General features: G+C 38.5%; 1 protein-coding gene across 1 annotated transcript in view; it reads right to left on the bottom strand.

Moving 5' to 3' along the window:
- The window catches only part of LOC104497383 (catenin delta-2-like), a gene marked incomplete at its 3' end in the record, with an annotated part of 27,265 nt that extends 731 nt beyond the window's left edge, over nucleotides 1–26,534 (bottom strand). Inside the window, exons 1-3 of the mRNA XM_010140625.1 lie at nucleotides 26,389–26,534; nucleotides 22,277–22,462; nucleotides 12,221–12,394 (exon numbers count right to left, since the gene is read on the bottom strand). Of these exons, the coding sequence (XP_010138927.1) occupies nucleotides 12,221–12,394; nucleotides 22,277–22,462; nucleotides 26,389–26,469 (441 nt within the window). The remainder of the gene's footprint in view (nucleotides 1–12,220; nucleotides 12,395–22,276; nucleotides 22,463–26,388) is intronic.
- Nucleotides 26,535–27,164: the final 630 nt, after the last annotated feature.

Raw genomic sequence — 27,164 nt, 5'->3', positions numbered from 1 at the left:
AAAATGAGAACAACTGTAGTGGTGCTAACTAGAATACTATTGTACATTGAGAAGTTAAGAGATTCACGTAAGAGTTGACTTGAGGGAGGTGCAGGCTTGTGCTGTGCCATGCTGCATGTACCACATGCCTGCAGGATAAACCCAGCGGCTGATCATATCAGAGAAGTTCCCATTTGGCAGCTGGTCATGACGCCACTGGCATGTCCTTGTCTTTACCTCAAAGCAAAACAGCCTGTTCTCATGTAAACATAATTTTTGTTTGATAGTAGATATGATGAATAGAGTTGTTTATTTCTAAGAAAAACCCCAAAAAGCCAGTGAACTTCTCCATGGATGGGATCTGTGCTGTCTGCCATGACTAGGACGTCCATCCTGTGCTGCTTAGCTTGGGGATCTCAGCATCTGAAGGGATGAAAGACTAACTATACTATCCTCTTTTTCATTCCACTGTTAGCTCCAGAAGTTGGAAAAAATATAAACAAGGCCAAAACTGACCTTGTGGTTTTAACATCTAGGGGCATTGCCCGATTTGAGAAGTCGGGACACCTGCAGGATATGCAAGTCTTCTCAGCACAGCCTGCCTTAAAACAAGCCATCTTCATATACTCCTCCCCAGATCCTGAACTCTTCAGTGAAATTTTCATGAAGTTCACTCTCATGCTCCTTGTACTGACAGTTGAAAGGAATTAATTGAAGCAGGGCTTCTCCCTCCTTTCAGTGCTATGGCATGGATGCTTATCTTGCCATCGTACCTGGAAGGTGAAGACAAATTCTAGAAGCCCTGAGCCTTTGAAATATTTCAAGTATTTCAGAAGGGTGATAAGCCTTAGGATTTTCAGATCATGATGACCCTTCTGTTTTGACAAACCTTCCTTAAAGACAGTCAGATCACACCTTAAAGAGCAGTCACATTGTAATAGCGTTCCTCCATAAAGAGCAAGAGTACAAATTCCATGAAAAAAAGCATTAGAAGAAGGTAAGCACACTTACTGCGTGTGTGGTCAGCAGACCATGCTTAACCGCTGCGCATGGCCTCTACTTAGAACTGCTGAAGTGCTCACTTAAAAAACTAGCATCTGTTTATACTGTAGACCTGCCCTGAATAGCAAAACCCAGAATATATTTCGTGATAAGAACGGTAGATACAGAGACAGAAAAGAGCTGCAATGCTGCAATAACTGGAGGGCAAATTCATTCCAGGAGACATCATTCAAGGGAAACTGGGAAAAAGGAAAAGAAAGCAGCATTTAAAGAATATTATTTTATTATTTCTCCTCTGTAGTAACTATGCATTACAAAAACCACCTGGCTGGACTTTGCTATAGACAAAAGGGATAGTGGTTATGATAAGCTTTCAAGTCGGGTAGATGGGACATGGGGTTCTCAGTATCACTGAGCACAGTAATCTCATATGTCTAAAACATAAATGTGCCATTGTTTTCTGCAGCAAAGCAAATGGCTTTTAGGTGAGAAAAGTGGTAGCAGGAGTCTGAACTAATCTTATTCTATGCTCTCTCCTCCAGTCTCTTCTGTAGAACCAGTATATAGGATGATCATCAGATGAAAAACTATTTGAAAACACCACATTAACATTTCAAAGCTTTCTGTTTTAACAAACACGTATTAACCTGCCGGTTAAACACACTCTCACCTGCATCTGGGAGTACCCAAAGCAGTAGCTCTTTGCACATAAAAACTCCCATCGCTGTGTTCTCTACGTGTCTCCCAGGGAAGGCCTCTGCTGTGTCTGCTGTGATTACAAAGTGACTGAAAGAGTGAGAGTTCATGGTAGCAGTGAGACTATTCTGAGAAGGGCATGAGCCTGTCTGGTTGATGTGAGAGTTCAAGCTTGTCAACACCATACTGAAAGATTGCAAAAGTACATCACAGAAGTAGTGCCTCCAATACGTATTACATCGGGAATCAGTGGGGATGTTTGTTTCTTTAAAAAAAGCTTGTTTGTGTCTATTCAATACCAGAGAGAATGTAAAATGATCTTATAGATTATTCACTATATTATAAAACCAGTTTTCCTTGGATTTTATTTTTTTTTTAGTCAGCTACCAAGGGAAAACACAAGCACTTTGAAAACACAAGCATTGCTTGGGTTGTAGAACTTTCATCATCCATTCCAAACCAAACGTTTAAAAGAAACAAATTAAGATATGGCTTTCTTATCAACCTTAGGGAGAACAGAAGACGACATAGGAGAAAGAGTGAAATAACTCGGTATGAAAAATAGAGAAAATATAAACCTCCTTACTGAATCCGTGACATGCAAGCCTTCAGCGTCTGTAATGAACCAATTAATTCAATCACTAGAGTAAAAAATACAGCTCCAAAGTTTTCACAGGGAAAAAATCCAGATATAATGTTTTACAGATGCACATAGACACACACATCCATAAAACAATGGGAGAAAGAAACAAAAGCATATACAAAACCTCTCATCTTCCCTGCACATTCCTATCCCTGCCCAGTTCTCTTTTTCCACAGGAAAAAAATCCTCTTTGGGGAAAGTTCACAGACTTCTCAATGTGTGATTTGCTAGCATTTCATCTGCATTTTCAAGTCATGCACCTTAGGCAGAAAGATAGAAATGTCCATTAATTGTTTCAACAGTCTCTCCAGAACTTTCCCTGGGAGAAGTGGTGAGAACCGTCTGTGTCTGTTTCCTTAAGCTGCCAATTAGGACAAGCCTCTGCAAGCAATTACGCCGGGGTGTGCAGATTTCGGGAATGCTCAAAACGAGATGCCTCAAAATGGCTATTTTATTCCTGCAGAGAATAGAAGAATTGATTTGCTCTTGCATATACTGATGATCCTTTTGTTTGCCTAAAGCCATCGTGAAATGTGCCTGCATTTCCACATCGCAGGTCAAATGCTAATATGAGCTCAGTGATGTATAAAAGAGAAGAGATGAAAAATCATACAAGAGACGAAGGGTTTGTTGCCTATCAGTAGGTAAATGAGGTGCTCTGCCAATATACTTAATCATTCTGTTACTCCACAAATCAGTGGCAGTATCAACGACGAGGTAACTTCAGTTTATATTATTAGAGTTACTGTTCAGTTTATATGGAGAAACTCTCCTATGGGAACAGCAAACATTTTAGAGGGAACAAGGAGTCAAAAAATAAAATAAAATCATTACTGTTGCATCAGATTGTGGCTAAATTATCAGTGACAAGCACAGGAGCCACAATCTGTGCATGAATACACTTTATGGATAATTGAATTCGGGGGGCACAACTACTATACATTACATTGAAGGTACCTAGTGCATCTCGAAGTCCACTTTCAGTAGTAGTTCCTTTTTTTATTTTTGTCATAGTAATTAAGTACAAAAATACAGTAAAATGGAAAATTATTTTTTAGTTTGTCACAGTTATTATAATAAAGGACCCTTCCCAGAGCTGAGTGCCTGTAGGGATTAAGATTACATTAGGCTGAAAGTCAACGAAAGAGCAATTAATCTAGATAAAAGTTAATAATTTTTTTCAGGAAAATGTAAAAGCATTTAGGCAGTTAACTCCTTTTAGTGTTTCATATGTTTTTCTTTATTCTCCCATGAAGCAGCACCACAAGAGGCCAAACTAAAAAATGAAGAAATTTCCAGCATAAAATGAAAAAGAAAAATACCCACCAAAATAGCCCCCCCACCCACCCCCAAACCCCCAAGGAATTTCAACGATTGTATACACATGATATTTTGAATGGATTAACTTTCGTGCTGTTGACATCAGTGGGATATTTCAGTTTTGACTAGAATTTACATTCTATTGGCACAGATCAACACTATGACTCAAAGACTGGTGAGATAATGAATATTAAAAGGAATTGCTGAGACATAAACTACAAAACTAAAGCCAAACCAGGGCTGCAAGCATGACAAAGCAAACTAAATTACCAACAGATCCAGGAAGACCATTTGCAAGGAGAAGCTTAGGAAGGGGCTGTTTGCTAACAGGAATGGATCAATAGGTCATGCAAGAGAACTGCGTGTTGAATAATCAAAGATCAGTGAATAATCAAAAATCAATATTCCTGACCATAATCAATGTAAAACACGCACCAGGAAAAAAAAAAGAATATTTGTACATTCCACTTAGAAAATCACGGATCTACTTCACCCAAATAAGGCTAATGGGATCCCTCAGAAGTCACACCAACTGACAGAGAGCAAAGCTCTGTAATCTTGGTTATCTTTTTGCAATTTCTGAAGAGACTGAACACTCTCCAGGGACTTTCTGCTCCCTGACTGCATTGTTTTGTTCGCAGAAACAATCCCATTTGGTAGGACACCAGTAAGTTCTCTACATTTTTGTGTTGGGACTTAAGAAAAGTATCAACTGGTTAAAGTCCTCTTGCACCATGACCTTAGTCAAGCTTAAGGAGAAGGGAAAAAAATCTAGTGGGTAAAGACATACATAAAGATTTACATGAGTAAAATACAGGAAACTGAAATGGTGTTAACAGAAGAAATCTTAAATGTTTGAAGAAGGTACAGTTCAGAAGGAACTGCCCTTGTGCCTCATCACTCCCGGTTCTGCAGTACAAGTATGTACTGTCTGCTCAAAAGTATCTGAGAGCATTACTTTGACTTTTCCAAACGCTGAACCTAGTATCGCTAAAAAAGAAAGGCTCTGACACAGAAGTGACACATCTCAAGGGAAGCAAACTAACTGAATATAGTAAGGGATTATTCTGAGCATGAATTCACCATGAGCTACTGTGCTCCCATTCCACAAACCAATGTCCATGCTGATCTCCTCATGATGATTGTGGTACAGGTGTTTGCAGCAGCAGGTCTTGAATGTTGTCCTGTCCCTTGATTCTTGTCTTCCTTCCTCTACATTTCACTGTATTAATTGATGCTGCCTCATCTATGGTGGGGGATTCCACCCAGCTAATAATTCCTGACAGAATAAAGCACTGGTTATTTTAAAGTTTATCCTTGCTGATTACATCATGTGTTATAAGCGGTCTTCTCCATCTTAGTCTATAAGTATTCATAATATTAATATTTTGCAGAAAATTAACGTAACCCTTTTCACTGTCATCCAAAAAGCTTTCTTCTAGAAAAGTCCAATGAAACTCCAAAGGGTTAATATGTAAATAACTACACCACAGTAATAAGAAAAGTCTGGCAAAGAACCGACAATATGTCCTTGCCTGATAAAAGGAAGATTGATAACCTAGATGTCTGTTGCTTTAGACAATAATTACTCATTATCTGCAAGTTGGTTGGTAAGGAGCTTGAAACTCTTTTCATACTACTCTTTGAAGCAGCTGCACTGAACTTGTGACTGAATCAGTCCCTTTTATGTTTCCTTATTTAATAATTTATTCTAATGGATCTCTTGCTCCCATAAGACTCAGATTTCTCTAGGATGGAATTAAGAAAACAGATTTAGTCATTTGCCTAAGGAACAAAAATCCGAGATCGCATCTACCTATCTCAAGAGATCAGGCTAATGACCCATAAACCCAATTCACATGGTTATTGTACCTGTAGGGGATCAAAGGCAGGGACAATCAGCTTTCCAACCAGAAAGCCTTGTCATTCCCTGCGGAGTATGTTCAAACATGGAAGTGAAAGGAAAGCAGGTAGAAAGAATTAGCCAAGGAATGCTATGGCCTCACAGAGCTGCAAGATTTAAACAGAGCAGTACTTGATCCTGATGATAAGGAGCCAAAGGAGAGGGAGTGGCGTTAGCGGAACTGCTACCTTGGAATTCTGGAGGACAGACTTTAGCCTGTTTAGAATGGTTGACAGAGTACCTTGGAGGCAGTCCTGAAGGGCAAAGAAGTCCAGGAAGGCTGGACATTCTTTAAGAAGGAACTCTTAAAGGTGCAGGAGTGGGCTGTCCCCATGTGACAGAGGATGAGCCAGTGGGAGGAAGAACAGCCTGTCTGAACAGAGAGCTTTGGCTGGAACTCAGGAAAAAAAATTGGAGAATTTATGACTTTTGGAAGAAGGGGAAGGCAACTCAGGAGGACTACAAGGATGTTGTGAAAATATCCAGGGAGAAAATTAGAAGGCTCAACTAGAAATTCATCTGGCTACTGCTGTAAAAGACAAAAAATGTTTCTATAAATACATTAGCAACAAAAGGAGGGGGTTGGTCTCTTCTCCCAAGTAACGGGCGATAAGATAAGAGGTTTTGGCCTCAAGTTGTTCCAGGGAGGTTTAGATTGGACATTAGAAAAATTTTCTTTACAGAAATGGTTGTCAAGCATTGGAATAGGCTACCCAGGGAAGTGGTAGATTCACCATCTCTGGACATATTTAAAAGATGTGTAGCTGTGGTACACAGGGACATGGTTTAGTGGTGAACTTTGCAGTGCTGGGCTAATGGTTGGGCTTGATGATACTAAAGGTCTTTTCCAACATAAACAATTCTATGATTCTATGAACCAACAGTCACTCAGGAAAATGAAGCTGACCACCCTGTCTTTAATGCAGATGTGACTTTGTAAAGCCTGAAAAGTAACTGGGACATAAGAATGGGCACACAGAAGGGACTAAGCAATGCCCAGAGCAGGTGCACTACCTGTTCCAATGTAAACCATTATGTTGCTAGCAGAAACAGAGTAGATTGTGTTTCCTGGTTTTAAAAGATCTGTATAACCTATATAAGTTATGATAGTACTGTAAAACAAAACAGGATCATAAGAATGAAGAAATTACTTTAAAGGGTTTGACAAAACTAATGAAATCCTACTTAGGGTGGCAACACCGTGTTTTTAACTGCATGTAAAAGAAAAGATATTGTTGGACCAGAGGCAGTGGGAACGAACTGAAACACAGGAGATTTGCAGAGCATCGTGAAATGCTTTTTCACTCTGAGGGAGACTGAGCACTGGTATAGTTTGCCCAGAGAGGTTGTGGGGTCTCCATCCTTGGAGACATTAAAAAAAACCATCTAGACATGGTCCTGGGCAATCAATTCTAGGTGACCTGGCTTGAGCAGGATGTTGGACAGATGACCTCCAGATGTCCCTTCTCACCTCAGCCCATCTGTGATTCACTGAGTTCACAGCAACAAGTCCAGCAGAAATGTTTCTAGCAGATGAACTGAAATAAGCCTAAATTTAACTTTCAGATACATACAGACAGACATAGTAATCCACAGAAATTCCAAGATCTCCTTTCTTCCCAAGAGGGAAATTTTGTTCAGAAGGTACATTACCTTGGATTCTTGACATCATTAACTCCAGGGCATTTTGCATATAACTTTTTACATGCTCAGTAGATTTAATGTATTAGTAGTCTGTTGACCAAGGTGAAAACTAAAAAGAACATGACAGTTTTATTCCTGCCATCTAAACAAAAATACGGATGCCAGGCTACATATAAAAACAGCTATGTGGATTTCCTTCTACAGGATGAGTCTTGCAATTTTATACCTTATAACTTTTTTAATCCAAGGTATTAAAATAAATAATGATATGGGTTGCAGAAAGGACTTCAGGTTTGAAGTGTTACAGTGAGAGAAATGTCTATGTCTTAACAAGCAGGTAAGTGTCTTCAGAATACAGCTGAGTCATCAAACCTTCTATTTTTATTTGTGCATTTTTGCCCAAACTTAGTTAACTCAAATTAAGTGGCAAAGAAAACTAACAGAGCTCTCAAGGAAAATTGATACCTAATGGGAAGTAAAAAGTCTCCACTGCTTCCAAAGGCGTGTTCAAGCCCTATTTGCTCAGGGAAAACTCCAGCTAAGCTTGATGAGGTATCTATTTTCTTTGATTTTTATTTCATATTACTAAACAGCTTTAAAATACAAGTAATTTAATTAATAAAAGTCTACTTTTGGGAAAAAAGAATATCTTGGAATGGCCATCCTTTTTACATGTCTCTTCTTTGTGAGGGAAGTTTAGAATACAGTGAGATTACCCTGGTTATGAATTGATGGGAGAAAATATCTTGGGAAGCAGTAACTCCCCTCAAACAGAAACCCACCCAGCTCCAAGTAACAGCTGAGTTCTGCAGAAGAGGGTAGGTGTGTGCACATACAGCAAGCTGACAAGTTGACCCGTAGGCTGTCAGGTTGCATTTGTACTTGGAGTGCGTACTTCTAGCAGTCATCAACCCCATCAGGAGGGTGATGTGTGGTGACCTGCTGCTGGTACCACAGGCCACGGTGCAAAGCAGCAGTCAGACCTTAAACAAAGTGGTATCCTGGCAACAGTGTGCAGAACTTTAATTAGTCAAATCTCCCCCAAAGGATTGCATATTTGGCTGGCTCCACATATATTACTCCAGAAGGGCCATTCATATTGCGCATAGATGCATCATGGAAGTACATGAATAATAGAGAGTTCTGTGAGAGTACACACGTATTTTTAGATGAAATAAATGGGTTTGCTTCCTTCAGATTCCAGTACCAGTGTCCTCCTTACGTAACAACATCTTGGTGCAGAGATGAATGAACTTCCATATTGACCTGAAACGGCCTCTTCCAAAATCAGTTCTGCTTTGTATATACACTGTCAATCTCTTCCTCAGAACCAGAATATACATCAAAGTCAAGATACACAGATGTGATCTACCCCAGGTTAAATTTTCACATTGAAAATATTCTTCCTCATACCTCAGATCAGTATCCCATTTTACTGGTAAACTTTCATTTGGACCTGTTAATGTGTTTGTCACCAATACGCTCCTTTTTTGATTACGTATATATTGTCATAATAATTGCATAGACCAAATATTGTATTAGTCATTGAAAAAAAAAGTAAGTTTACTTTGCAGTTGGGTAATATATGGCAAGAGTTCAGTACAAAATATTTTATATTGATACTGAAAAATTATATGCAAATATATGTATGTCACACTTCTTTGTTTTTTGTTTGGCCTCAAAATAAATTTCTGTAATTGATACAGTGATACAAATGTTCTACAGATTAAGATTTATTACGTGCATGTGTTGATTTTATGTCTATGTATCCATGGGAAACTATTTTCCCTGAAATAAAGAACACTTTCAGCCTCTCCCAGCTATTAATCCTTAAAGCTATGTACTGCTGCTTTCTTTAAGTGTTTGAAATTTTCAAAAGCTGTCTAGGGGATTTAGACACATATCATCTGTTAATTTTTGTGGCAGACATTTATCTAAATCCCCCACACAATTTTTTATTTTAAAAAAATTACTTAGGCATCTTTTACCTGCTCACTTCCTTTCATAATGGCATTGGCTAAGCACTGCCCGTGTTAAAAGTGATAGCTCTTGGTCACCGAAAGCATTAGACAGCTTTACAGCAGAGGAACCAGAAGAGTGAAACAGCTAGGAAAGAATTATGCAACTATATCAGCTCCACTGTTGGTTTTTTTTTTTTTTTTCAGAAGAGACTGTATCTTCAGAAGAGTGTGGGCATGTCTGGTGCACTGGCTGTCTTATGTCCTCTGGGATTCTTCTGGCATTAAAGTAATGCTAATTGGAAAAAAACCCCACAGTTGCTACTGTTCTTAACAGCAACATTACTTATTTTCATGCAGTTTGCTCTTTTTCTCTCTTTCAGTCCATCGTAAAGTTCTTCTTGAAAGATTTCAAGTAAAAAAAAATTTCTTTATACAATAACAATTTCTTGGAGAAAATAAAAGAAATGAAAATCTCCCTTAGGAATAACCTCTTCTTTAAGAGTTTTTTATCTTTTATTTCAGTTATTTTATATCCAGAAGGCTGCGGCAGTGGAAAAGAGAGGTCAAAAGGTGGAAACATCAATGCTTATGTAATCCCCAAAGAGGATTATTCCCCTCACAAAAATGGCTAGTATGACATGTGAAATTAAGGATATTCATTCTGTGTCTGCACATCACTTGTAATGGAATTGGTGAATCTTTAGAAAAATTGAACAACATAAGAACAACCGAGCTTTTCCCATGGTACCAGTGCTGATAGTATTGAAGTTCAAATCAGTTTTTCTAACCTGGCACTTGCCAAAGAGCTCTGCGGAGCCCTCCTTCCTCCCTCTGTACAATTCTGCCAGCTAAAGGATGACTGGTATACAGATTTATTAGAAATAGGAGAAGGGGAACCACTTGGATTTTAGCACTCCTGTAACTTACTCCTGGCAATTCTGCATGCATTGTTTTCTCATTTGGGCAAAGGTTACACCCATTCCCAGACTGATAAAACACTCCTACTGTGTTTCTGAGCCAGGATTACACAATCTGATGTGGTCTACAATATGAAAATAATAAAAGTATAATGATTTTCAGGCACAGTGTATACATAGCACTTTGTAGGACAAAAATCACTGGACAGATACTTTGTTGCTTATTTCATGTCACTGAATGCAATAGTCAAAGGCAATTTACAAGTTTGATGGAACACAGTGCTCCAAAAAAAAACCTCCCAAAAAAACCCCAACACACGCCTCTGAAGATCTACTGAGTGTGCCAATTCAACTTCCCATAAAACTTTACAGGGGAAAAAAGCTCAATTTATTAGCATCAGGCTAACATGTTGCCATGGGTTGGGGCTGGGTCAGCCACTACACAAATGGCAGATGCTCTCGATTATCCCCTCTCCCTCCAACAAAGGGAAAAAGAAAGAGAACAAGGGGGAAAGACTTGCGGATTGGAAAACTAAAACTGATTCAGTAGAATAAGACAATGAAATATATACAAATATATACAAAACCAATACTGAACTCAGCCCTCCTGATGGCAACCACATCACCATCACCACTGATGCTGTGGGTGACACTGGGGAAGGCCCAAATTTGACTTAGCAGCAGAGGGGAACTGGATACAGGAGTTGGATTCCAGAACTGGATTCGGGAATGCACAGATATGGATCAAAGGCAGAACAGACAGAGTCCTCTTCAGACACCAGCCGTTGGAGAAGAGGAAGAGAGAGAGACCTTTGAGATCTCTCAGCTTTATACCAAAATATATGGGATGGAACACCTTGTTGGTCAGCGTAGGGTCACCTGTCCTCTCTGCTCTTCCCTGCAGGTGCAGCCTCTCACTTACTCCATCCTCACCGTGGCGCACAGGATTCAGCAGTGACCTTGGTCTGCACAGGAGCCAGTATAAGCCAGAGCCTTTCTGCAGACCAGCCCCTGGTAGTAACTGTAAACATCAAACACTGTCACTGCTAGAAGCAGACACTGTCTGCACAAATATGCCGTTAACTTCAGAGAGTGCTGTCACTTAGCAGGGACTGAGCTGGAAAGTGAAATCACTGAACAGAATGAACGCTGTTCTACCTCAAACCAGGACACATTTCAAAATGAATGCCTAATTAATTTAGTATTTACATATCACATATGAATGCCCAACTGCTGAAAACCCAACAGGATACCTTTTGAGACGTGACTTTGATAACTGTGTTTCCCCACACACGTGTGTTTTCACAGTAAATGAGAAAAATTCCCATTGAGAGTTATCTTAAAACCAATGCACTATAATTACACAACAGGATTAAGCAGTTAGTACTTTCACCCAATCAAAACAGTTTACCATTAGGAAAGCAATGAAGGAATTGCCCTAAAAAGTAAACCAGGCTCAACTGTTACCTTAAATTTTGTAGATTTCTTCTAAATTTAGAAATATTTTCAAAATCTTATAAATAAGTTCTTAAATTTTTTTCTCAATTAACTGCAAATAATACAAGAGAGAAAATTAATCTTTTGAATAACTGAAAAATAGGATTGGCTGGAATAGAGTACCTTGACTGAGCACTGCCTTGCTCATTGTACATATTTAATAAACTGTTGATGTACTTTAAAAAAAGTAGATTCTAAGATTTCTTTTTTTGGTGTCATATCATTTCTATCTAGCTCTGATCTTGCCTTGTTTCTCTTAAGAGACAGAATATCAACCAGTTTCTGCAGTGACAAAAAAATACCATTTCATTTGATTGTCACTGGTGATATTTTTGGCTTATTTTTCATGCTTTGTCGCCCAGATTCATAAAGAAGCTGCTTCTCCTCATTTGGATATTGGTTTTCAGTGGCAATTTTTCATACTTGACTTGACCAATATGATTTTTGCTGCTGTATGCTGACTTTTGCTATGATATGACTATCAATTCAGAGGACTTAAAATATTATCTCAAATTTGACTGCTGATAGTTCTGTGAAAACAGAATGTTATTTCACTACCAGAAGCATTCGGATACATTTATATCACCACTTTGCTCTCATCTGTAGGGTTTTTTCCGAAACAAAAAAGAAATATGTATCACTAGGTTAACATTCCTACCTTCCAACTCCCAGCAGCCAAGTTCTGCAGTGCCCCTGCTGCGCCCTCCAGCGTGTCTGGATTTGAGCACTCAGAAAGAAGTGTGAGGTAGGGTTTGACTATTGAAGGGTGCCACAGCATCTGGATTCCTTTGGGTGGTTCTGCACAGTCTGGGAGAGGTCCTACGCCATCCCACTGTTGGAAAGGACAAATCAGATTGTCAGCAAGAAGCAGCGAAATATTTGAGAATTGCCTCAGCTGAAGCCATAACATCTATGTCTGCATGCATGAAGGCATCTGCCCACAAGCACACATTATTAATTTTAGCATATCATGTGATTCTTCCGAGAGAAACCGAATTTCCTATTCAACACTCCTTGTAGAAAAGCTATTGCATTCGCAAAAACCACAGTGTTTTAGCTAGCTGACATATTGAAAACACTTTTCACTGCATTTATTTCTTTGGGTGGGAAAAAGAAGCCCAGTGAATGTAAACGTATCTTAAGAGGCAAATCTAGACCATGCAAGGGAAAGATTTTCCTTTTTCACATCCTGATCAGTTTTCTGCATTTTCTCTCTTCTCATGAGGGAAAAAATAATAACACAAAACAATACTGTGTAAAACTAAATCATTCAAGGCCATGAGCCCTCCACCCCCTGAAAGGCCCAAGAGTGACACATCTTCCACAACTGCACAACTACTCCTATCTTCTCCCCATGCGATTCACTAGCCATACGGTCTGAGACTCCAGTGTAGTCAGTAAAAACACCTCTCTCAAAAAAAGACTCTTCCTCTCATCACATACAGAGTTTTGCCATGAAAAGAACTGTAGTCTGATATTCAAAATGAGCAATATTCAACCTGGACAACAAACAGGTTATTGCACAACACCTACTCTTACCAGGAAGAGAAACTTTATTCCAGAAAAGTGATTCACCTCTCCAGTGGAACGCTTAATACCTGCACCTAAGCATGAAAAAACTTAAAAGAAAGAAATTCAAGGACTTTTTTTTGCCTTTTTAAACAAAAGGTGTGGAATGCACTTTTAATCAAATTTTACATGTTATTTCTGTCCATATATGTGATATATATTTTGCTCTGCAGATAAGGGATTTAGAAAATTCATAGTCTTAATACCACTGTTAGGAACAAGCCTTGAATTTTTAATAAAATCTCTTTACTAACACCTCTGACGTGTCCAGATTGTGCAATGTGATACAAAGTAAAACTTTCAATGCCTTGGTTTAGAGCTTACTGTGATTATATAGATAAAAAATGTGTGTCATTAACATTAAACTTCTACTAGACATACAAAGATAGCACAAGCCAAAATAATTCTTTGTTTAGATCTGCAACAGTTAATTTAATTAGTTATGAGTCAAACAACACAACTTGCACTGGCAAAGACCTAGAATCTCTCATTTTTCAGGATGCATCAATCGACATTTTATTTAAGCTAACTTCAAAAATCTACACAGAGTTTAAGGAAAAATCAATCACGGCTTATCTAAGAACAACCAATATAACTTAATTTTAACAGGGTTTGGCTAGATGACTACCGCTGGGAATGCAAACCATTATTTGTTTCTAAATTAAAGCAGAACAAACACCGAAGTGGAAAGCTAGTGGGACACATGAGCAGTTAATGTAAACCAGAAGGTTGGTCAGATATGAAACTCACTGCACTCAAAAGAAGTTACCGTAGTTTAAAAAAACTGGCACAGCAGTACCCAGTTGCAGTTGAGAAACGACAGCAAAATTGCCTTCTGGAGAAACAATCCCTTTAAATGACACTATTATAGAGCTGTGCCTTTGAATTTCATAATACGCTTCTGCCTTTAAACCAATAGGTTGATTTCACTGCATGTGACTTGGTTCTCCTTTTTTTCTCCATATAAATCACCATCCTTGCTAGAACTGACTTCTCATCAGTTCATAAAAAGTACATTAAAACTGCTTCTTATTTACTGTCTTGGAATTCAGTCATCTGCGCTGTCAGAATTTTTTTGAAACAAATGAGAAACGTATCTTACAGGTCAAATCCGACCTCACACCACATTTAGGCTTTGAACCAGATTTAGGCTTTTGAACTGATGAACGACTTGTGATGTCCAAGAGCACAAACTCAGATCTTCATCCATCTCATTCTAATTTCCATGAACTACGGACATGTTATGCAACTGAACAGTGTTTACACAGGGTACTTACTATATTACTTCAGGGGCAAAGTACATACAATGTATCAAATATATCAGATATACCCAATACATCTTTTGTGCATATGTGGGGATATAATTTTTTTTTTTAAAGTTGGGTATTTGCACTCTTACAATCCCATGGACTACTGAATATCAGCTGATATAAACAGTGCCATATATATGATCATGATGCGTGGGTACATATAAAGCAGAAGAAATGATACTTGCATATAAATTAAATGCATATTTAATATGGTTTTCCCACTCTGTCCAATAATGAGAAAACATTTTTTCAAAAAAATGTGATACCAAGTACTTCATTTCCCTTCCTTTCTTGCGACTCACTTCTAGTACGATCGTATTTATCACCAGCTGTGGGGGCATCACTGTGGTGCCTCAGGGTCCCTGTAAGAGCGACGGAAGTCTTTGGTACTGCACATGCATGTGCAGTGAAGGCGCAGTAAATCCAGCGACACTGGATAACGTCCCGCAGTATTCTTCAGGCGTGGTGTACGTGCCCCAAGCAGCTGAGCAGCATGCACAGGGAGAGAATCACTGCCAACCATGTATAACATACGTGGTATTGCCTATGGTAGCCTCTTCAAGGTCGTGTGATAAGGGGTGACAGAACTGCAGCCACTTTCTAGGAGGTAGAGCGCACAAGCAACTATGAACTGTCACCTACTCCCTGTCTCCGTGTTTCAGGTCTCTGCTCCCGTGTGTGTGTTCTCACCTAACCCTTCACTTACTGGTTGCTGGCATCTTCCATGTAGCTGAGACCAGTGCCTGCAGCTGTACAGCCCAACTGCTGAAAAGCTACAGAAAAGGAGATTTTCCTGCTCTTTACCCATTTATTTTGTATTTTAGTAATACAGTCCATTTTCTGAAATGGTGGCTCAAGCATGGCAGAAGTTGCTTGGTTGTTCACATTGCTTAATGCAGTGTGCTAAACAACTCTACCCAGTGAATTTTTGGAACGGAATCAGGAATGATCAGTGAGGTTTACTTGAGATAGATAGGCTGTGGACGTAGTAGGAGCCTCTGAAAAAGAGAGGAGGACTGCATGCAATTGCTCTTCTTAGCTTATGCTAAACAGGAAAAAAAAAGCCATAAACAAATATTCCTTCCAAGCTTCCCTCTCAGCTGAAATTACCCACATATATTGTGGTTGAAGCTGACAAACTGTTTGTTGCCTGGGTGAGATACTAATCTCTAATTTCCTGAAATTGGTGCAGAGAAAGGATGAAAATCAAGAAGAATAAAAAGTTGAATCCAAAGATCTCAAAGAGCAGCAGACTTCTGAGACTGAGAGTACTCTAAGAAAGTTTCCAAACTATTCACATTACTAAGGAAATTTGAGAGCAGAAAAAGATCACTCATCGAGATGCTCACCGGTAGCACACGACAGATTGCCTACCACCTTCTTTCTCTTTTTAATGGAAACAAATCCATGTTTACAGTGTAACTGGATTGAATACCAGGGAGGCTTCAAGTCAGTAAGAGAACTGCACTCTCCAGATTTTGTTTTTTGTATTAACAACCCCAAGTTGGTGGGGTTTGTTATTAAGGAGCATCACATGATGACAGGTTTCCCGTGATAACAAAATGACAGTGTTTTATTTTCATTTATTAAATATAAGTATTCTGCTTATACCAGGCTGTGCAAAACACCACTACTAAAAAGAAGAAAATATAGGGAAAAAACCTCAAACAAAACCCAGCAATGACTAAAACCGTTTTCATCTCTCTCCAACGATCCTGGACATGTGAGATAGTCTGATAACACTGTAGGTACGTTCATTGTAGCAGCAGTGACAAAATTTGTACGAGCAATTAAACAGCGCTCACCAAAAACATTTCTGAAATGCCAAAGACTTGTAAACTAACAGGCCCCCTATGAGGACAACGATTTCTCACCCTGCACATCTCAGTGGCCGTGGCAGGCTCTGCCAGCTGTCCCTAGGCATGTCAGTCCAATAACCTCTCTTTGGAACCTTTGTATAAGAGATGCACTGGCCAATACTGTCGAGACAGACACTAAAATTAATCCACAAAAATTCATAAAAATCACAGATCTTGCTTTCAGGGGTGATGGGAATCCATGCAGCTGCTACAAAGGATGCATAAATTTCAGCTTAGACATCCAGGCTTGAAGAAAGATGGTTAATATATTAAACAATGTTTATGATTTTGGAAAGGTGTTTGGAATAATTTTGAAACATTCCAATGCTTTGAATCTTTACTATTAATCTGAGATACGAATAAATCTAAACTATACTTCAGATTATATATTACATCCTTAAATAATTGTCAATGCCTTCACTCAACTTTTTAATGTTATTATTACAGTTAGCTAAGACAAATAATTTAATTCTATTTGTGTATTTTGTCTGCCTAAAACCAGACCCAGGAACTACTCAAGACAGTTGATTTCTTACTTATCAACACTTGGCAGAACCACCTTGGGCAAGACAATGAAGCAACAAGTGGAAATAATACCTTTCCTGAGCAGAATATACTGGCAACACAGCCCTTCAACCCTAATCTCAGTTTAGACTATTAGCTAAACCCAGGAGCTGCTGCCATTTCTCTGCTTCCGTGCTTATTAATTTGATATGGCTCCGTAGAGTACTGCAACATACCTGGTATATATATACTGAAGTATACTTGGCCTCACCACCTGGAAAGGCATATCTGACAGCTTTATTTTTTTTTATTCTTTTTGAAATATTATTGCCTTAAACCCTCTATTTCACCTGGATAGAAAAATTTACAGCCCATTTAGCAAGCATGCTAAAGAGATGTGCCAGTCAATTCGTAATGATATATATCTTGGAATGTTGCTGTTATACCTTATGTCTCCTGACAGAAGGTGAAAGAGAAGGTCAGGTGCATTTCAAAAGTGTCACTTCCAATCAAAATTCAGATTTCGGGCTAGATTCTGGGTAGACAAGAATGACCACAGATGGAGAACTTGAGAGAAACATGAAACCAAGAAGCCGTCTGTTTCTTCTTAATGAAGAAAGGAAATGAAATAGTGGCACAAGTATATTTAACAGACTGCATAATAAAAAATAAAATACGTATTAATGAGAACTCCCTGGGTCTCTTACTGAAATTGGACCATATGACTTATTTTCCCTAACTTCTTTTTGTCATTGTCCTTGTTTCTCAGACAGCTCTAAGACTAAAGCTGTTGGTAGCAGTGAACATACCAACTGCAGCAATAAAGTGGAAAAATTAGTTTCTATCTGCAGAGTGACATGATAAAAGTGGAGAGGTTGATGTCTACAGCATCCTAGTTAGAGATGAAGGCCTCTGCAGGTGGAGAGCTTTGTGCGGTGAGGGCTCAGTAACAGCTGATCACAAGGAAGTAGCAGAGAGAATACAATAAACACCAGTGACAGCAGGGAATTGGGGTCTGAGACAGAAATAAAGTCAGATAGGTCTCACTTATTTTTTCTGATGTCTTTACAGGAGTTTTGCCTTGTGTTTTTCCATAGGTAATACCAATGAATGCTATACCTGCCTTTTATTGAAAATCTTTAGAAGGTTTGAGTCTCTTCTGGCACTAAACTCGTGACAAAGCATACACCTCGGGAACCTGTCTGAGCTCTGGTAAACCACTGAAGAGAGGAAAAATTTTTCCGGCTTTTTTAACACCACGTACTTCATTCTGAATTGAGGAGAACGCTTTTTCCTGTGATCCTAAGGGAACTCCATAAGTAAAGTAATTGGAAAGGTGACATTAGACTTAACTTTGACGTGAACAAAGAAACATCTCTTATTTGAGTTCAAGATGTAGAGACAGTGCCATTAGTATAGACAACTGACGTCATCAATGAGAAATATATTCCAACTTGTTCATGAGAAATCTTTCAAAGAAAACCTCATTTTACGTTATCATTCAGTTCTGTTCTTCTCCTCAAAGAACTTACGTGTGACTACAACTGAAATACGACCTAGAGAAATAGGAACAATTGTTTCCTAAATCATAAACCAAAGAAATTAACTTCTAATTTCTTTACACAGAAAACCAATAGGACAGTGACTTTAATGTTACAGAAGATTTCTCCTTTTTTATGGTTTAAGAAACAAACTCCCTTGATGCATAGGGGATTTTTCTTTTTTTAAGTACAGAAAACCATGAATCCCCCCACATCTGCAATCTAAAATGATACACCTGGCATTATTGCCCAGTTACAGTAGTTTTATTACTAGTCACTTTTAGATAAGTTTCATTTAAAAATTAAAGACCACCCCATAAATGCCCATATCAGTTACTTCAGAAGGAGTTCAAGAAAATACGCATTTCAGAAACTAAGTGAAGGACCAAAGAAATACACTGTAAAAGGAAAATTTCAAAATTGAAATGTGAATATTTTTTCCCCACGCCGTTTTTTAAACCTTATCTTCTAAGGAACTGAAATAATCAATTTTATTCTATGAGAAACCCATGTCGTGCCAAAAAAAGAATGCTACCTCTATACTAAACACATATTTTCTGAAGACACAAAATGCAGCAGGTTGTAGAACTGCAAACTACTCCCCTGAGTGTCACAGCTCTTAGAGATGTGTCTGTGCCCTGTGCTTCTCCTGACAGGAAAGGCAAAACTCTCAAGTATCAAAGGAATCACACAAAAAAATGACCAGAATTTTAACACTGGGCTGATTTCCACTTGGAGTATCTGTAAGTGACAATAATAATGAGCCCAAAGAAAGATTGATTTTTACATTTGTGAAGCACTTTCCCAACAGATAACTAGGTTTGTATTGTCTAATGTGAACAATTTATTAAAATTAGCCTGAAGTTCAATGTCATCTCTTCATGGGGCATCTGGGTAACAGACTTTTTATATCTTCCCCGTCTTCCTTCGAGATTTCCTTCCTCATGTTCCAAATCTATGGTGGTGTGCAGCACTTTCGGTGTTTCAGATGTACATCATCACATCCTATGAAAATTCCATAGGTATGCCTTCATTATTTGTATGTAAAACACTGTCCATCATGAGCGTGATCTTCAGAACTATATTTTAAGGTATTTCAGAGCACAAAAGCTCCCTGCTGAGGCACTTAAAGGAATGAGCACTCTAAAAATAGCATCCCGAATAGAGCACGAGATCTGTTCTGAGGGACAGAACAAGCAGCAGGTAACAGCTTAAGCACTGCAACTGAAAGGAAATTATGAATGGCATTATCTAGAAAAATTTAACTCTTGCAGAAAAATAGTATTACTGTAAAAGAATATGTACACATGCAACACACCAGGCAGCAGTCAGCACATAGGGAGGGAGACAATGTGTGGTGAAAGGACATGTGAATATCGTCTTCTGCAGAAAGTGTTGATGAGCTTAGCTTAGCTTGGTGAATTCTGACTAATGGAAGGAACACAAGGCAATCCTGTTGCTAGAGACTGTTGCCTGCAAAAAAATCTCAACAAAACACCCAAGAATACTGGTTTTCTGTACGCACAAAGAAACAGTAACCAGAATATTCCTGACTGCAACAAAGTGTAGAGGAAGAAACTGATCTGGGTTTCCAGTTACTCCTACTTTTCAGTAGTATGACTCTACACTGCTCCTGAAAAAACACAAGACAATGACAGAGCCAAAGAAGCAGAAAGAACATAGGTTTTTTTACATAATTGGACTGGTGGTTTCCAGAAAGAAAGCCAACTGAATATATTTTTGCAAAATAAATAGACAAAAAAACAAACCACCTTTACTCTTACCCCAGTTTGAGTTGAGCGTCAAGCTCTAAGCTAGCATGTAAAGGCATAGTTAGATTAAAAACATTCTTCTGTTTTAACTTGCCCTTTATGAGGGTGACTTGGGAAGAGCTCTTTCCAGCATGATGAGCTTGCCAAAAGACTTGTCACATTTGGTTTTAGTAGCATTCTAGTTAACTTGATACCATATTTTAAAATACTTGATTTGTTCAACAACAGTCAAGGATCATGGGGTGAGAATAATGCACTCTCCACAAGACAAACATGGCTCTTTTAAACTCCTGAACTGACTAATAGCCACATGTACCAGGTGAGAATTGGTACACGGCAAGATAGTGTAGGCTGTCCAGATTAAAAGGAAATTACATGAAAGAAGAAAAATCATTAAAAAAATATTTCTGATGTTTGTAAGGCAAACTGGTCCCGTGCACCACAATAATTAGTTCTGAAAAGTGTAAATTTATTTCCTTGCCCCAGAAAGCCCTAGTGAACACAAACCTGAAAATATGTGAATAGTTTTATTTTGTTTGCGGTTTAACAATCATATTAAACCCCTCCACTGGACAAACACAAGCAGATCTGAAGATACTTTACCTTGCCCCATGCTGATAACGAATGCTCACAGAAAGAGACAAAAGATATCCAAGAGCAGATCGAAGCACATATATTGTAAAGGAAATCAGCTAAAAGAGACTCGCTCTTTGGTCAGGAGCAGGAGAAAGATCTTTCATAGTGAACCTTTAGAGTACAGAGTTAAAAGTACAAACCTGAGATCCAGAAATCACAGAACGAATACAAAAGGAAGGGTTAAAAAAGTCTTTATATAGTGTGTGTGTGCACGTGTGTGTGTTGGTAAACAGAGCATCAAAAGAGAAAGGCGAGTTGCAGTATGACCCATTCATACCCAGACATGCTATTTTTGTTCCTGCACTTTGAATAACTGCAAGTGTGGTGTGTGGAAACTGTTGATTCAGGAACAGGGATGATGACTGCTTTATGGGCTAAAATTAGTTTGCTTTGGCACTTTTAATCTCACTGTATTCCAATACAGGAATCCTAACAAAAGGCCATAATAAATGGAAGTTATGTGATGACTGCAGCATTTAGCTAGAAGCGTAGGTGAAATTAAAGTCTTAATAGTCGAGTGCTGCATTTTCCGGTACCTGAATCTTAGCTTGTTAATGCTCCAACAACTTTTCCACAGTAACACAATTTACGTTTATGAACATAGGAATATTTTCAATACTGATTTACATAATTTATTCAAATACCCTGTTTGCCTAATTGCTTATTTAAATGACTATTTTCTTTGAGCAATCTGAAAAACAGAAATAAATGGCCATGGAAAAGACTGTCTAGGAAGGGATGGAGAACTACCCACTGCCTGCACAGGTCACTTGAAATATCTCACAAATCAGTAGCCATTCTCATTGCTGTTTAGTGTGTGTACTGATATGCAACATCTTTCTCCATAGTATCATTGTCAGCATTTCCCAAATTTTAAGTGGTTAATGGGAAAAAAAGGAGATAAATGCACTTTTGAAAGTCAACCCACCTAAAATAAAGACCCGCAGCACCTAAAATAAAGACCCGCAGCACCTCAAATAACTTACTAAGACTGTACTTCTCAAGCTTTGGTAATTACATTAACTATATCAAAACATGCATGCTTTTTATCATTCATTCATATCGCTTGACTCAGTCTTGTACAGTTTTCTCTCAACATGTAGAGGCAGAGTACAAGACTAAGTTTGAAGCAAATAAATATACAAATGCAAGCCTGATGTTTGCTTGCACCAAGGCCTCTCTCCACACTCATGGCTGTGTGGAAATACAGTGTAAAGTATACACAGATTATGACTGAATGCTAAGACTTATACTTTTCATTATAAATGGCTTCCTTTAAAAGACTGAGCATTTTACAGTATTTATGGCATTCAGAGTGCCACCGTGTAATGTGCAACTTTCTCAAGCAAATGTATTTCATTATTCCAGAGTCATAGTCTTCTTCAAGCTCTTAGCTAATTAACAAAGGCAACAGTTTTGTATATTACGCATCATGCACTTTATTTCTAATACAGTAATTACATATATTTTAAATGATGGGCACTTCAATGACTTGCAACTCAGCTGCCAGTAACTTCCATTACCTGATCTTGTGATTTCTTTTTCTTCTTCTTCTTTCCCCAGCACCCTGAACTCTCTGCATCTTTTCCATTGGCATCACCACAGAGTAATCCATCAAGTTCATCTGTTCCCATCTGCTGTCCCTGAGATGTTTCTGCAGCTAGCCTGTATGAGAGGTTCCTCAGAATGCACACACAGTTTTCAACGGTCTGAAAAGCGTGACAGATAAAAACCCAAAAGAACCAAACAACAGAAAACAAAAACAGAAAAAAGTTAAAATCCTTCCCTTGCTCACATTGTATACAAAGCAGAAGATATATCATTGATCTTCATAAATACATTTTCCCAGCACAGTTCTTATCTGCTCATTTCTGAGTGCTCCCCAGGTAACCACAACTTAAGAGACTTAGAAAATTTTACGGAAGGAAATCAGTTGTCTGGACAATGTTTTCCCAGGAGTTTTTAAAAGTCATTTTCAATTTCACAGCGGAGACCCATGTGAAACAGAAGCTGAGGTAAAAAGTGATCAAGAGAACCTGAACACAGTCAGAATGTCAGTGAAGTCCCACATCAGTGAACAGAAAATGCTACAAACAGAAAAAGGCAACAAGTTCTGGGTTTGTGGGTTTTTCGTTTTGTTTTGTTTGGGTTTTTCTTCTTCTTTTTTAAAACAGAGATAATCTTTTCTGGCACAAATTCTATATAAATTACCAGAAAAAAGGGATCAGAGTTCTGTTTCACAAGTACTTGTAGCGTGAATAGATGATGTTTCTTGAGTCCTAGAAGACTAGAAATCTCAGAGTCTTGCTCCTTTTACTGCTTCTAGCCAGGCTGCAGATACCTTCTGGGCAGCCTTTCCCTTTCATCCATTTGTCTCCCTAGGAGGTTGTGCCTTCTGTAGAAGATGCTGGCAGGAATCCAGAAATGGAGTGAGACTCAGTGAAGGTAAATTCGCTGATAATTCAACATCATTTCTGCAAGTCTAAGAAGTTCAGTTCAGACTTATTTGAAGCCTATTCATTTAGTTTGTTCAGTTTGGTTTGACTATCCCTAGCAAGAAGGATATGAATTTCTGGAGGCAGTGAAAGCATGGTGAAAAAAATGCCAGTCTGTATCTATATTTATTTCAACTGTTCCTAATGCTGCATGGAGATAAAAAGTGATAGTCACTACATCCCAGCTCTGTTGCTCCATTAACCCAGAATGGAATGACTTTGAGGCTTTCTGCTCTGTCTTATTCTGACATATTCACCAGTGAGGCAAGCAGATGGGGTTTCATTTACTTTCATATACTCTATCAGCTTATGTCAGGTATGCATTTGGCACACAGTTTTTGCAATGACATTAAGTTTCAGAGATGATACTGAACTCAGACTAATCTATGCAGGCACTTTTTTTTTTTTTAAAACACAATGTCAAATTTCACATTACACTTACACTAATTTGAAATGTCCAGCCTAATACATAAGCACATTCAGAAATATATACGTGTGTGTACGCGTAGGAAGTGTTCTTAGTGCACCTTCCATATCTGAAAGCTTTGCAGACCTCATAGTGACCATATGCTTTTTGGAAAGTTTGCTGCCTCTTCTACTTTTCTTTAACATTTCCATATGTGAATTACATTCACTCTTGGCAATATTTACTTCTGCTCAGTCATAGTATGCTGAAGTTGAAGCTTTGCATTTGTGTATTAGGGTTCTAAATTTTAATTCCTCTTTTTACAAAGAATAGTTTTTGCACTTCAAATTCTCATTATGTCAAAACCAAATAAGCCAGGTCCACTGCAAGGACAATATTACCTCAAACTAAAAACTGATAAGTAAACCGCCAAGGTTCAAATGCTACCAACACCTTTTTCACTAAGGGGAACTTCTACAAGCCAAGAAATCTGGTTCTAGTCACATAGCTAGACAGAATTCACTCCTTCTTGGCTTGTAGCTTTGAACTTTCAAGGGTCCTTGTGTTCCTCATTCCTTTTCAGTTTCATCATAAGAGGACTAATTCTAAGTCCAGTAGTCTTTCTACTTTAATAGATTAAAATAAAATTATGAACCATAACTTCATGAGGTATCTTTGTCCATGTCACTCATTTTTAACACTTTAACTTGAATTAGCATAGCTTTTTCTTACTATACATTTACAAGAAACACTGCTGCTAAGATGCTTGTAATGCTGCTAATATTTATGTGCTCTTAACTTCACCAACATGAGGAACAACTTTACCAACAACTCCGCACGTGCTTGCAAGTCCCCCATCCTCTTTCAGAGCCTGCAAGAGCAGGGACCTGTTTTTCAGTTTTTAGTCACTAACGGTATTACAAAATTATCTTATAAGGCAATTGTCATGGCATTTGGAAAACATTTATAACCTTAAATTTTTCTTTTGTTATAAAAGCACCATTTTTGAAACTAGATTAAAAAGTGATTTAGAGTCAGTTATTCAAATATTTAATTTAATTAAAATTAAATTTTACTTTGGGATGAAGATGCAAATTAAGAGTGCACACATTGCGGTATTTTGTATTTTGGGGCACAACTGCTTTATGTCATGTAGTTAGAAACCTGTTAGACAGGAAGTTAAAACTACTAAGGCAGGGAGAATAATTTTTCTCTCATTTCTTAATTTTTTACTCCACATGCAACTTAGTCTGCATTTTTCCCAAGTCATACCAGCTACAAATTAGAGTATAAACAAAACAGTCTATACTAGCAGGAAGAGGCAAAACAGGGAGCTTACTGCACTTCTTATTTAGCCTTTTAACAATAAAACTGTCTTGAAATCAGTTGGGTGTCACCTACTAAGAAATTGCTGAAAAAGCAGCAGCTGAGTTGTGAAATGGGGCATAAAGCGACTTCCTCCCTCCCCCTCGTCCTCCACCCGCCTTCCTCTCTGCTCCAGTGAAGCCTCTCCAACTTCTCCCTTCTGTTAGGCCAGCTCCATCAGGGAGCTTTAAAACAGCCCCCAGTGCAGTTCTTCCAAAGCTAATGAAGCTAAGAACTCTCCTGCGTTTGGAGCTGTTCTGCAGGAGACGGTAGTTCGGGGCGAGAGGCAGCTGGCAGCTGAGTTTGCTCTGAACCCTTCTGCAAGTGTGGCACCTCCCTTGATCATCACTTCCTCTGATAAACTTTTGTTATGGAAAACTGATTATAGACTAATGAGTTATGGAGGTTTTGGTTTTTTCTTTTAAAAAACAAGAACATGCTGCTAACGCAGCACCACGTGCTACAAACCTCTCATAAATCCTCTCTCCATCCCCTGAATTCATAGGCAAATTTCACCTATTTGGATCAAGCTAATGACCAGAAAGTTATGAAGATTATCCCACTCCAATCTGTAAAGGATTGTTTGGAAATACAAACCCAGTGGGCTTTAAAACTTTGCTGCGTAAAAGGCTGCACTCTACTGTGAGCCTTACGCGTTTGCAAGTGGACCAAGGTTGCCCTAGAGAGGCAACTGTAATTATTTAGCAGCATATGCTGAAAGCAAAAGGTATTTGAAACTAGCCTCTTTGTTCTTCTCTGGAATACTCCAGCGTACTACAAATCTACAATTTGTAAGTGCTTGAAATCTCTTTAATTAGACAGTGCTTTTCACCTTTGGAGAAGCATGTTCATACCCTAGTACTTTCGGAAAAGTAAAGTTGACGTAAAAATGCATTTTAGAGGTGTTAAAGAAAGCATTCCTTGATCCTCTTCAAAGACGGCATAATGTTGGTTGTACTGCAAAACTGCCTATTAATTGCCCAATTATTTTGTGGGTTTGTTTGCCTTGTAAGCTTATCTCACTGTTACTAGCTCTGCCTCATACTGGGTACTGAAAATCAATTTTAAGGTAAACCAGGCAGAGCAATGTAAGATACTTTACATGGAACACAACATATTTGATCTTCTTAAACCAGTATCATATTTTCTCAATGACTCAAGTGAAAGGCTGACAGGCTCACCTGCACAGACTACACAGGTAGACACAAATCCTATACTTATCACACAAAAATACACAGCTCAACAGAAGGAAAAGATGGGCTAAATTATGTTTTTCCTAAGGCACCTGTCACAAGACATGTCACTTTATAGTCCCAATGTACCCTGAATACCTGGATTTCTCGCTCCTCAAAAGACAAAGATGACAAACCTTACTATCGATTTCACTGCTCCCCAGAGCAGACTGGATCACGTACAGCAACGCGTCTGTCAGGCCATCACACTCCCTCATTCTTCTGCGGGCCTCCTCTCCAGCAGAGCTGACATTCCTGCAAGGCAACAGCAAGGGTCACCACCTCCCCTCCTGAAACCTTCTCACAATTAACATACAGATAAAATACTTGTTTTCTTTTCTCCTTTCATCAGTTCAGAGCTGTGAATAATGAAGACAGCTGTGAATGAGCTCAAGAGATGCAATGCAGAGGGGAACAAACAGAAGTCATCATATCTTCCACAAGAAGGGGCTGAGAGGCCAAGCAGCATGCACCCACCTGAGCTGGGAGACTCACAGCCTATTAAAATTTGGAGAAGGGCTGATTATTTTTCTTACTTAAAAAAAAAAAAGAAGTAGGTTTTACAGTAGTGAGAAAATGTTTTTAAAATGTGCATATGTACATATAAATCAGGCTTTAAAAAGTCTAGAGGTTTTGCCAAAGAAATCTCCTAGGATTTGAAGAGCCCCATAGTTAGGGCTCTTAACCTGAGAGAAAAATATTATCAAAGCATAACATAAAACACCTGGTGTTGCTTGCTTCTCATTTTATATGAGCGTTTCCCTTTCTCATTTTTGAGAGAACAGTAATGCCTCAATCTTCTCTTTACATAGTTATTCACAAGTTGCTTTACATTGCAAAATTTAAAACCTCATCTTCTTATAATAATTGTGTTCCTCAGACAAGGCCAGAGGGCCTTGTGAATGCATTTAAA

Source organism: Buceros rhinoceros, unplaced genomic scaffold, assembly GCF_000710305.1.
Source record: "Buceros rhinoceros silvestris isolate BGI_N320 unplaced genomic scaffold, ASM71030v1 scaffold12517, whole genome shotgun sequence".
NCBI lineage: Eukaryota > Metazoa > Chordata > Aves > Bucerotiformes > Bucerotidae > Buceros > Buceros rhinoceros.
This window is presented reverse-complemented; position numbering and strand designations above follow the sequence as displayed.